This window comes from Palaemon carinicauda, chromosome 6 (assembly GCF_036898095.1).
Source record: "Palaemon carinicauda isolate YSFRI2023 chromosome 6, ASM3689809v2, whole genome shotgun sequence".
Lineage (NCBI taxonomy): Eukaryota > Metazoa > Arthropoda > Malacostraca > Decapoda > Palaemonidae > Palaemon > Palaemon carinicauda.
Genome location: NC_090730.1, coordinates 130,753,619 through 130,767,269, shown reverse-complemented (window position 1 = coordinate 130,767,269; position 13,651 = coordinate 130,753,619). Strand labels below are relative to the sequence as shown.

General features: G+C 33.8%; 2 protein-coding genes across 2 annotated transcripts; both read right to left on the bottom strand.

Annotated features, from left to right (window-relative positions):
- Nucleotides 1–9,790: 9,790 nt before the first annotated feature.
- On the bottom strand, nt 9,791–10,120 carry LOC137643237 (uncharacterized). The gene has a single exon (XM_068376079.1). The coding sequence runs from the start codon at nt 10,118–10,120 to the stop codon at nt 9,791–9,793; it is 330 nt and encodes a 109-aa protein (XP_068232180.1).
- Nucleotides 10,121–10,497: 377 nt separating this feature from the next.
- LOC137643236 (uncharacterized) lies at nt 10,498–10,926 on the bottom strand. The gene has a single exon (XM_068376078.1). The coding sequence runs from the start codon at nt 10,924–10,926 to the stop codon at nt 10,498–10,500; it is 429 nt and encodes a 142-aa protein (XP_068232179.1).
- Between the last annotated feature and the right edge of the window lie 2,725 nt (nt 10,927–13,651).

The window sequence follows — 13,651 nt, the reverse complement described above, 5'->3', positions numbered from 1 at the left end:
TCATTCTCTCGAGGGTTTGGAACAACAGATGAAGTTTTGCATTAGGTTTTTCGTAATGCAATAGAGATTTTTATGTATTTTACTTTTGTATGAACGTTAACAGGACCGCATTTAAAGTCTTTATTGTTTGTTAGGTCTTCTAATTCTCACTCTCTACATGATGGAAGGCATGTCGAGATAATGATATATTCTTGAGACACTAGGTATACAGTATACCTGCTTTACTGTGTATTTTGCTCTAAGTTTATCACTTGATTGTAGCATCTCTCTTTTCTCTTTGACTCTCAAGTCTTGAGGATAGACTTTATCGGGTGAAATGTCATAGTAAAAATGCTATGCTAAATTCGTGTTTATGATAAAACTTCTAGATTCTTTGGTTCTTTAATGTTTTGGGTCATTTTTGTCGGATAGAGGTCTATTGTAAAAGTGAGAAACACACTGCCAAACCTTCGTCTCAAGAGAAATAAATTCATCAGGGAAGTATACTTAATGTTACATGTTTATCATTGCTTTATATTGAGTTATAGAAAGATAATTTCCTACCCAGTTAAGATCATGCTTTGTCTATGATTTGGCAATATACTGCTTTAGTTTTGATGCAATATCAGCCAGAAAGCACTTGCTAAAGTCTGCAAATGCTCTAATTAAATGGGCAGAGGAAAATAGTTTTAAGGACTGTGACTACGATATATCCTATGTAGGCATACTAAAGTAGTACCTGACTGATTTGAATAGGTAGTATTTTACCTTAGGGGATAGGTAGTATTTTACTTTAGGAATGGATAGGATTTTTTTTATGCTATTTGATTGCAAACTCACCTGGTCTAGTAACATTAATTCCCTAAGATTGGAGTTAAAAAAACCTTGAAATTTTTAAAAAGTTTCTCTAGGTCATTACGGATGTTGCTATTCTTGAGCAAGGCTGTCAAATGTGTTATTTATTATATAAAACTAAATTAGGACAAATGCGCATTTGGAAGTTCATCAGTTCAGAGCGTTTATGTGAATACTAATAAATTACCATTTTATTTGCGTAATAATAATAATAATAATAATAATAATAATAATAATAATAATAATAATAATAATAATAAAGAATGCGGTTTGCGGTGTCTATTCAGAAATAAATCTGCTCCAAGAACCCCTCCGAGTTTGAAACTAATGCTATAGGCTCTTGGCGGATATAATAGACCAAGATCAATAGAGCCTTTCAAGGTAATATTACTGGATAATAAAGTTCTACCTCATACATGGGATCGAACCCTAGCCCCTTCTAATGAAAGGCAAGGTCACTTCCAACCCTGCCACCAGATGCTCAAAAGAAGTCTTAACCTAACTGCTAATCTGCAGTTGAGGATTTACCTGGCGAGACATCAGTCTCTTACCAGCGAGTTTTCCCCGACTTCCCGGCCCACCAGGTGACACGATTGATAGTAATTCATTCAAATTACCCCTAATGAGTCAATATGGATAAATATTATCACAATACGTGCTCAAATAGAAATAAATTTCTACCTCATACTTGGGATCGAACCCTAGCCCCTTCCAAATGAATAAATTTCATGACAGTTCTCTCTTTAGAGGTATAAAATTCAGGTAAACAAGCAACCCCGGGAGTCTCCTTGGGTCATACCCAAAGTATCCTTATGCCCAAAATCATTATTAAAAATAAACATTTCCGTAGAAGAGGTCAACTCTGAATATCTTGAACATGATGCTTGAAAGCAATTTACCGAATTCAAAGCAGCACAATGGCGTTGGATGTGCCTCGTGTCTACTTCAGAAAAAACAGCTTTAATTAAGGCTTGCAAATTTTCATGGAAACGAGGGTTAAAAAGTACAGTATGTTTTATACTTTGACTCCAAGACTAGAATTGACTATTAAGTTTTAATAACCTCTAACCATTAGTCAAAAAAGCTCATGAAATTTGTTTACATTTCTTGTCATCATAAAACTTCATTTCCGCGGTGGTTTCTCTCGTAGGAAATCTTGATAATTGGGTAGTCGTCAGGGAAACAAAAGAAGCCGCTTTCAAAGATTCAGTATAAAGTTCCTCTTACTGTGATAAGAGATCTTTAAGGTCCTATGTTTTAAGGAAAAGTCATATTCGGTGGCTTTCTCCTATGCAACAGAGCTAGTGTCAACCATTGATTTACTTTTTTTCGCAGCTGAAAATTTAATGTTAATTTAACAAGACTGAGAATCGATCATGATCATACAAGGAGTTTCTTCAATTTTAACAAATTACTGTCGTTTTGGTACATTCTGATATGCTGATCAAAATATGTAAATCATCATCTGAAATACCATCTTGATGATAAATTTAGTCTGCATTCTTTAGTCAATTCTTTTTAGTGAGGCAGATTTGCAACGACTCGCAGATGTGCCCCTTTAGCTCAGAAAAGTTTCCTGATAGCTGATTGGTTGGACAATATAATTTAACCAATTAAATAGTAGGAAACTTTCCAGAGCCAAAAGGGCACCCCTGCGAGTCAGTGCAAATGCACCTCTTTAAAAAAATGGAGTATAGGGGAATATGTTGACGTAGATGCTCCTAGGTGCTGAGTATCTGTATGAAACCTTTCTTTTTATTTTTCATATCTTTCAACTTTTTTGATTTTTAGAATATTTGCGAATGCTTTTAACTCTTATTACTATTATGTATTTTTCTATATCTTGCAGGAAACCTAATGTTTTTTTTTTATTACAATTAGCAGTAATACTTTTTTTTTGCCGTTACCATTACTTTTCAAGTATTTGTGATCAAAATACTATATTATTCTGCTATTATAAGGTTCATGACTATATATAAATACCTGTATGTATATATATATATATATATATATATATATATATATATATATATATATATATATAAATATATATATATATATATGAGGATAACTTTATTATGTTTTAAAATTAATGATCCAGCATTTGGTCATATTTTCAGAATTTTGTAGCTGTATATTTCCACCACAGTTTACTTTTTAAGAATGTTCAAAATGGGAAAAGGCGATGCAAATTTAAACTTCATCTTTTATTTTACGATACGAAGGGTTACTTTTGAAGGAGTAAATGCCACTTCGTTTATTGAAAGAGAGAGAGAGAGAGAGAGAGAGAGAGAGAGAGAGAGAGAGAGAGAGAGAGAGAGAGAGAGAGAGAGAGAGAGATGACCAACATAAATAGAATTTAGTATCTATACATTTTTATATTTCCCCATTCGAACTATAAATTAGAAAGGGCTGGAAATTAAAAAAAAATATTATTGTATGCTCAACAATGTTCTTATCTGCATAGTAACTACCCTTTCAATGTTTTATTAAAGGCTTGTATAAAAAGACGTTGATATTTATACTACACTTCTTCTTCTTCGTCTTCTTCTTCATCATCTTATTATAAACCATACTAGTAACCTTTTCCAATTAACTGTATCAATAATGAATTTCGAAGAGCTATCAGTTTACTATTTTTTAAGTGGAAATAAAGGACAAAGAAAAGTAGAAGACGATAAGAGAATAAAAGATCAAACTCTACCTTGATATTTCTCTCCACCCTTAACTGGATGATATGGAATTTCCCTTGAGAATGAGAGGGAGGGAGTTATCCAGTGTGATGGAAGAGGGATGACTGGAGGGATGGAGCTTCTCGACTGCGGATGTGTAGAGGAAGTCCGTGAGAGTATTAGTTGTTATGCATAGCCTGCCATTTCCTTAATAACATATAATCTCTCTCTCTCTCTCTCTCTCTCTCTCTCTCTCTCTCTCTCTCTCTCTCTCTCTCTCTCTCTCTCTCTCTCTCGGAACACAGTTTATTTGTTTTCTGAACCTGCCACAGAATGATTTCATACGTGTTTCCACAGTTGAATAGAATGACAAAAAATGAAAAGATAGTACGAAAGTTTTCGTGTTTCCAAATGAAGTGAAACCCATAAATATATGTGTGATTGAATTTATATTTCTTATGTAATTATTCAGTGTCGAAGTTTTTATTTTTTTCACTAGTTCTTTATTTACATTAACATAGAAAGCAGTCGATGTATAATTACGATTAACGATGTGGCTGTCCATGTATATTGACTGTTCATGTATTTTACCCGGCTAAATCAAGAATGTTTTCAATTGCCAATAGCAACTTCCTTTATTTTACAACAACTTGTTTTCTCCAGACTTCTCGAAATAATATTCTTTTCTCTAATTGCAAAATGCTATTACCAAAGATTACACATTCTCTTTATCAAAGCAGTATCTTATTTAAATATATCCATGTGGTTAATGCGATTTATCTATCCCCAGTGCCATGTATGGATTTGTTTTTATAATGCATTTAGTGTTTTTGTTGAATTATAGATCAGCTAGTGTAAAGGAGAATAAGTTATTGTAATGCATAACCATATCCACGTTGATTTTCTCATCTGTTCATTAATTAACTTACTAGATTGAAAACGAAATTCAATTAAAGTGTTTTAGTAGAGTAAATATAAAATGTTTTAACACATTCATAAGAATATTAAGATCAATACATCACAATGATTATCCAGTTGATTAACAGTAATTGTTTTATAATTATGTGATCAGTTTCATGAAGTTACAGAAGGTCCCACTGCCCAAAGTCAGGTTTCACCATTATATAGTAAACTAATTATTGTATTCTCTGTACGTTATTTCAGTTTTACTCGTGAAATCTATTCCCTCCTTCATATGATTCATTTTTCAATACTATCCCTATTTCATGGTATCATGTCCAGTTATAGTATGTTCAAAGCATTGCAATTCCTTTCCGGATGGAAGCTGCATTTATGCTGAACCTCCTAATCTTTCCACATCGTGAATGACAACATTGTTGTTTTCGAGATAACTATGCACTTGGTATTTGAGTTAAGAAAATAGTGGAAAAGTCAAACATTGCCTATCCCTGAAAGAAAAAGGCACAACACAACGATTCAGACCCACATCTGGCGGCTTCAGCCACTGGCGCTTAGGTTTACATTACGCGGACTCAACATTTATCCCTGCATTTTGTCTTGTCTCTTTTTTTAAACTAACGAAATTATGGTATGTAATAATCTTCGTTAATTGTTTGTCCGTCTTCAAATAATCTATCATAATAACTTTAGAATTAAAACCATAGAAGCCATCACCTTCCTTAAATACGTTCTTTGCTGAGTATTTCTGTGGAAAGGTGGAGAACCATTAAATTTCCATTGATTGCTTTGGATTTTTTATCTGGGTGAATGTGTTGAATCCCTGTCCTTGGCTGGTTACCGACGCCATATAGAAAATGGTCTAGGAAATCTCCATTCTAATCATCTTTGTTCAAGTGTCTACGTTCGTGGTACTGTACTAGAATATCAGTCAAAGTACACACGCACCGAGAGCTGATACCGTTTGTGTCGGCTCTTGACTAGTTAAACATGTGTCATCCAAAATCATGTGGTGTCTGGCCTCTTGGTCGATGGTGAATATTATGTATTGTTTCACCCAGGGCAAATAAAACTGTCTAATTCCTAATGGCGCATTAGGAGGAAAATTGATTCGTAAGTATTCACTCGTGGCAACACTTACATTGGTTAATTTTGAAAATATTTTTATGCGCAATAAAAAAAATTTCTGAGCTCCATAAAGCAAAATCTTCGATATTATGATTATCAACACGAACCAAGCAACACTAGTAGGAAAAACGGAAACCTTAGAGCCTCAATATGTAAAGCAGTCCAGAAAGGAAAAAGAAACAGATTTTTGTTAAGAATAGAGTATAGAAATAAGGCTGGCTATATATATATATATATATATATATATATATATACTATATATATATATATATATATATATATATATATATATATATATATACTATATATATATATATATACTATATATATATATATATATATATATATATATATATATATATATATTTATAGATTTATATATATTTATATATTTACATATATATATATGTATATATGTATATCTTTATATATATATATATATATATATATATATATATATATACATATATATATATATATATATATATATATATATATATATATATATATATATACACCTACTGTATATGGAGGGTGGCTTTCCTTCCCACTTGATGCCCAACACCAGATTTACCTTCAACGTGTTTTCAGTTCGCTTCCACAAGATAAATATCTAGAGACGATGTCAGTATAGAAATCTGACTTCTCATATAAACTATTTTCCTATTATGTCAACAAAACAAAAATGGTTTGAAAGGCAATTAAACTAATACATTAATCTAGATTTCACTAGACTGGAACCAGAGAAATTATTAGGATTACCTAGTGAATACAGATCCTTGAGTTTACTCGTTTATAAAAAGAAAAAAAAAATCAAGAAATAAAAAGAAAAGTCAAACCACTTTTTATTTAGGTCAGTCAAATAGTGGAACACCGATATTCATATGATTTCCACCTTAATTTGCTAATGCCAATCTCAAATAAATCTAATAATTACTATGTATCTATGACTAAAAGAATATAGATAGTAGGCACCTGAGAAATGTTCTAGTAAACAAACACAATAAAAACAAGTCGGTGGATATTTATTAGATATGAATTGCTGTAAAAGATATTTTTGGTTAAGACAAACAAGTAGAGAAAGAAAAACCGAACAGATAACTGTGGATATTTCAAGTAAAATAACCAAAGAAACAGGAATGGTTTTAATTACGAAAATTCCGAGCTGCATAAAATGCATTTTGAGCGAAATTAGTTTCTCTGTTCAGGGAGCCATTCCAACTGGTGTTTTCGTTTGTTTAAGGTAGGTTCTGCAATGGTCGAAAACCCTGTGCCATTTGGGCGACGAATGACTCCCCAATGGTCATGAAATGCTACAAGGTTTAGCTTGGGTTAAAGGAACATGGAATAGACGTTACCTCTTAGAATACCTACACTATATATTTTCTTTCTTTTCCTGTTTACTTAGAGGCCTTGGTATGTAAATTATGCGATCAGTAATTTTAATAATGGAAACCGATGGGACATTTCCAGTTATTGGGAAATAAAATTTAAATTTGCCCTATATCAATTCGTGATCGTTTGAACCATATCGAAAGTGAATTTCATAATTCTACAAGTCAATGGATGGGATACAGTGCAAATTAAGCCCGTGTTTAGTTTAGTATTGATGATAAACTTACTTGAATATTCTATTCGCTAAAGCCAAGGAAGTGGTGTAGCCTACTTAAGAGTTTCAGAGGTCTAAATCAAACTGATATGGTTATCGCAATGGCAATTAAGTCAAGTGAATTTTCATTAAGTAAGTTGTTACTTTGTAATTAGTTTCGGAAATGATAGCTTTGTTTAGTTAGATTTATGTCTCACGGAAATTAATTTCTCAGAAGTACTGAATTATACATGATTTTTTTTATAATTGAATCTAATCATCTCCACATACTAAGACCAGGGCTCATTCTACTGTATGTTTTCTGGCCCCTATTCCACTCAGATGTGAATATTTTCCAGTGTAAACCTGTTTCAAGAACGACTGTTTAGCTACAACTAGCTCTTTGCGCATGGATATGAGATTTTTCATATTTATTGCTACCCCGTACATTCACATATTCCTAGACTTTACCATCCAACACTTGGTATGAGGCATACACGTATGCTAACTGTCTTCCCTTTCTATTCCTAAAACTCAATGTCTCACAGTATTCTAGAAATTGTTATTTTGGATATGATCAATTGTGTAATGATCTTCTACGGCAAGTAGTTGCAGTTTAATCGGTGAACTTTAATAGGCGAAAGTTAACGAAAATTTTCTTTTGTGGAATCGGTCGGCATAAGTAGCGTTCCCTAGTTTATGTGTTACTTCTACATTTACTTTTTTTTTCTTTCCTTTTTTTTTACTTTAACCTTTCTTTTCCAAACTGGTCTTGTAGCCTTTTGCTCCTCCATCTAAGATTGCACCTTGACTAGTAATAATAATAAAACCAATTTATATCTATCTATAAACGAGGAAAACTTGACCACAATTTGAAATGTGTTGTTTTTTTTTTAACTATACCCCTATGCAGGCTTGTAGTTTTATAAATGTATTTTAGCCTTGATAGGAGAATTGAAGCCGTTATTTCAGGAGTTATGATGTTCTTTTGAATGTTATATCGCTCTTTGTTATAGTTTTGAACTAGGTAATGTGGTTTTATTTAAAAATGATTAATATCTCTCTTTTTTTTATTCAAGCCTCGTACTCTTGAGTGTCTCTTCGTCTCACATTTACTCACGGAATTCAAATATCGAACCTCTTTGTCGTCCCGCTAACGTCTCTGTAAACAGATATTAATTTTGGCATGACTCTCCTTCTATTTACCAAGAACCAGTAAGCACAAATGTGAGAGGTTTTGGAGGAAGTAAAATTTGTCAGTGTAATTTGTCTTCATAATTATTGTATTCCCACGCTTTTCAAGTTCATGATAGGCGCTTCATCCTGTTGCCTAAGTGAGAAAACGAACTATGGCTCTGGGACTACGTTAAAATGCGATTGATGAACTCCATGAGAGAGAAATATGAGCTAATCCCTGACTCCATTAGCAGCGTAATGTTCATGTCCCTGTTGTTGTTAGGAGGGACTTTTAGAAGAATCATATTGTGTTGTTTGAGTCTTTCTTGTAATGACTCGGAAGGATTAGAATTATGAGGGAGAATTTATAAAAGTAGGTGTGACATGAGGTTTTTGTCCTACGTTTCGAACATAAATTTTTCTTTTATAAAATAGAAATTGCCAAATTAGTTGCATATAATTCTCCCAATTGTATCCTAAGGTTAAAATAAAGCCCTATATTGTTAGTTTAGGTAGAGTAGGCATTGTCTGCTTGGGTTGAAATCCAGCAGTTGAGATATTTTTAGACGTTTATAATGTAAAAATGTAATATGCTATTTTTTTATATTAAATTAAGACTAAAATTTCACTTTGGACATTTGGCTAAATAACGGATAGTGCAACGCCACGGTGTCGTAATGGAAATATGAAATGCCGATGAAAATACTTAGCTAGATATGCTCTCTCTCTCTCTCTCTCTCTCTCTCTCTCTCTCTCTCTCTCTCTCTCTCTCTCTCTCTCTCTCTCTCTCTCTCTCTCTCTCTCTCTCTTGAACTTTATTTGTAGGTATGTTATCTGGCAATCCATATACTGTAAAATAATGGTGCTGGATGCTTGAATAAAATTTCGGTTGTTGTATTTGCGGGTTGCATTTCATGTGCAGTGCCGTTGATTTTAGAATAGATTAGTAGCGTAGTGCGATTAGTTATCGTTTTCTATTCTTCTTTCCCATCGTTATCTCTACATTAAAGGGTCGGTTTCCTGATGCGCCCTCTCCAATGCCTCCAAATCAAAGGCATCCTCTTCCACCAAACCTCTTCTCTCCATATCATCTTTCACGTTATGTCGTCATCTAATTCTCTACCTCCCTCTTGATCTTCTGCCCCTTACAGGTTCCTTCCAACCCCTCCTCACTCCCTCCCTACCATCCATCCTGAACAGGTGGCCACACCATCTCAGTCATGACACTCTTATCTCAGCAATCTTTACTACACTTGTCATTCTTCTTATTTCATTTTCAAATCTTTCAAACAGTGATATTCCCATAATCCACCTTAGCGTTCTCGTCTGTTCTCTCAAGCTTTGCTTCTTCTTTTCATCTTTAAGTCCAAGTTTCTGATCCATATATTAACACTGGCCTTAATACTGTGCTGCAGATCTTGACTTTTACCTTGATTGGCATTTTCCTATCAAATACAACCCCTGCTACCTCCCTTTAGTTTCCCCATGCTGCTTTTATCCTATTCTCAACTTCGTCCTCACATCCTCTATCCTGATTTATAGTAGATCCAAAGTATATAAATTGTTCCACCTTTTTTATAACTGCTCTTTTACTTTCATGTATAGCTATCCTGTCCATGCCTTCCTTACTGCTAACCATGGCTTCAGTCTTCTCCTCATTGAACCTCAAAATACCCTTTTCCAAAGTGTCTTGCCACTCGACAACCCTTCTCTGTAATTCTTCCTCATTTTCAGCAGTAATCACCAAATCATCTGCATATAGCAACTCCCACAGCTCTTCATTTCTGATCTCTTCACTTAACATATCCAAGACCAACACAAATAAAATGGGGCTTAATGGCGACCCCTAATGTATTCCAACACTAATGCGCCGGCAAGCAGTTAGGTTGTAACTAAGAGACTCTCGTGAATGCAACTGAAATTTATTTGGTTGGAGCTTGAGTATTTATACAGCTGTTTCCAGTCAAGAATGACACAAAAATCCAAACACAATGGTGCAGGAAAATACACGAGTAGACAGGTTATCACTGAGAAGGGAGAGCGAAAACAATATACAAAAAAAAAAAAAAATACCATTACAATGTATGAGCGTGTGTGATACAAGTGCGGTACACTAACGTCAAAGGTTTCTGTTTCTCCAACAGCTGTTATTACTTTTGTCCTTGTTCTTTTGTAAATCATCTATACCATTCTAACCAACTGCACATTCCTCTTCCTCATGCACCAAAACATCAATTCTCTATGAATTCTGTCATAAGCCTTCTCTAAATCTACAAAAGCACACAATAGCTTCTGGTTTCCGTCTAGTCTCTTTTCTTGTAACTGCCTTACCATGAAGATGGCATCCACAGTCCATCTCCCCCTCATGGATCCACACTGCTGTTTCCCAATCTTTACAATCTCTCTCGACCTCTCATCTAAAGATTTCAAAGAATGCTTTGTTAATTTAATACCCCGGTAGTTACTGGATTCCATGATGTCACCGTTCTGCTTAAATATAGATACCATTAGACTCTCCTCCCAGTCTTTAGGCATTATTTCCTCTTCCCATATTGCTCTCAATAAATCCAGCATCCATTCTTCCCCTTTTGTAGCTAGTATCCTGACCATCGTTATTTAATAACCTCTGGTAAATATACTAGTATTTAACACTGTTCTGCTTTGTCTCAGTGTCATTTACCTGACCTTTAATAGCGTACATCACTATGAAAAATTAATTCATAAACGAGAATTTGCTAAATGTATTGCCTGCGAAAAATCATATTAGATGTTTATTGATAGCTTGCATCTGTATGCTCAAGTTTTAGGAATTAGTAATCCCTGTTTACGAAGCATAATTCGTTGAGAGCGCAAAAATAGTTTAGTGTTTGTTTTTACTGTACTGAATAGTTGAAAAAAAAATTTAACATTACACGATTTTTCATAATTGTTGTTCATATACTTAATTCGTAATTTCAACCATTTAGGAATCATCCCCATTTGTTTATTCTCTGGAAAAAAATAACTTGTTCTCTTAGACACTGAAATAAATAAATGCTTTAAAAGCTGCTTAGAAGCGCGGGCTCAAATGGCGGTATTCAATAAGCCTTATAGTATAAAAAGTATGAAATAGCTTCCTTGCGTAGATAAAAGTCTCTCTCTCTCTCTCTCTCTCTCTCTCTCTCTCTCTCTCTCTCTCTCTCTCTCTCTCTCTCTCTCTCCCATGTGTGTGCTTTTAAAAGAGTGGCTCATCGATCAATTGTCAGTAAATGTTCAATATTGCAAGAACTCAAGAGTAAATATGCGAATTATCCGTCCTATTTATTGTCTTAAAATTCAAATATTAAAGAGACAGTAAATATTTGCTTGACCTGATTTCTGCAAATTCCAATTCCAGTCTATTACTTGATTTCCGCCTTGGAGGAGACGAAGTGACCTGTGGCCGTGTGTATGTTTCAGAATGAAAAGGGAAAGCAAAAAGTAAACTTTTCCATTATGAACAACACGTCCTTGCTCACCTTTTCATTATGACTGCGCTGTGGCATATCCATCCCTGTCACTACGTTTTCCCTCGACGGAAATAGAGGCGGATGCGGGAATAAGTTAGGAATAATTGCTGCTGTTTGCTGAGTAGCGGAGGGAATGCGAGGGAGTGAGTTGTAAAAGGCGACCCATGAGGATTGTGGAGTAACTAGCAACAGACCTCAAAACCGTATGTGTATTTATGGAAGCCACATACTGGCCAGATTTTAGGAGTAAACTTCACCTTCTGAAATAATTTATTAGGTAAAGGCATTGTCCTTAAATATTGTCTTTCAGTCCTTTACGTTTTATATCAATGATAATTGTTATTCATTTTAATATAGTAAAAGCCTTTTTTCTTTTTTTCGTAGAGCGTTATGAATAATCATAAAAGCAGATTTCATTCACTTATAAAAACTAAGTCTTTACTCACTTGTATATCTGAATACGTGATAGCTGTGCTTTGGCCGACGGAGAATATCTGATCTAGATGTATAAATTCACAGTGTAGGTGTCCACGAGAGAGAGAGAGAGAGAGAGAGAGAGAGAGAGGAGAGAGAGAGAGAGAGAGAGAGAGCGAGAGTATAATTCACTGTCCTTATTTAACTAAAACATTTACCCTTGACAATCATGTTGTACAATGAATTACTCCATGTCATACCGCTGGACTTGACAAGTGCAGAGGACAGGTTTCAGTTACCCGGATTTTGAAATTAATTTTCATATTTCACAATATAGTACATGTTTCTTACTTTATTTTTTAGCCCTTATTGTCTTGTAATTGGTTAATGTGAGTTATATATTTCTAATATATCTTAGGTTTAAGAAATATTAGGTACGTTTTGGATTTGTAGGATTTTCAAATAACTATAGATATTCCGGCTAACTTTATAGAAGACCACCATATATTAGACATATGTCTAATTATTTAATTCATTCACAATATCTTTAGTGTGTCTGAAGTCATGCCAGTAAATGTATGCATGTATAAATATCAGTACAAGCCATTTTTATTTTACGCATGTTGAAAATAAGATGTAATGCCCTACAGAAAACCCTCCTCCGCGGATACGTAAAGGAGGGATTAGTCAAATGATTTTAAAAGTCCTTCTTATGGGACTACGCATATACTAGTATAAAAATTAACTTGAACTTTCTTGGTGTATTTTGAATGAAATGAAAAATTTCATTGGAAGACCCATTGCTGCAGAAGTAAATATTTTCAGGTGGAATACTCTAGGCAATCACTTCGAGTTGACGTATAATTGCGGAAAAATCATACAATGAAGTAAAAGTTTTTCTTTGAGGGCGAATTGCTATATCATCCGGATAAAAAAGAATACACTTTTTTTATGTTGTCATGTACCTGCAGTCTCAGGTTTTACCTGTATTTAAATACAGGACACTTTTTTTTTTTTAAGTTATATGGGGTTGCCTATTCAAATGAGGTAACTGGTTATATCATAGATTTTTTACAAGTGGATAGAAATGAGACCATTGGCTCATGTGATAAACTATATTTTATCACAAAAGCCACACATGACCCTAATGTTTTAAGAGGAGTAGTATTCTCATCGTCTGATAACAGGAATATGGTCTTGCTTATCCTTATTATTTCTCTTATTTAAATTAGATATAAATGAATATATGGTTCAAGTAATTGATCATAATTTTATATCCATTTATGCCTGAAATGAACAGTTGCTCACACACAGATATATATATATGTATATATATATATATATATATATATATATATATATATATATATATATATATATATATAAAATGTGTGTGTGTGGGGGGGGGTGTATTTCCTTGACAGTTATATTTC

What these genes read in the sequence shown, in the direction of transcription:
- LOC137643237 (XM_068376079.1), bottom strand. Translation starts at nt 10,120, where the DNA reads ATGTTAAGTGAAGAGATCAGAAATGAAGAGCTGTGGGAGTTGCTATAT.
- LOC137643236 (XM_068376078.1), bottom strand. Translation starts at nt 10,926, where the DNA reads ATGGTCAGGATACTAGCTACAAAAGGGGAAGAATGGATGCTGGATTTA.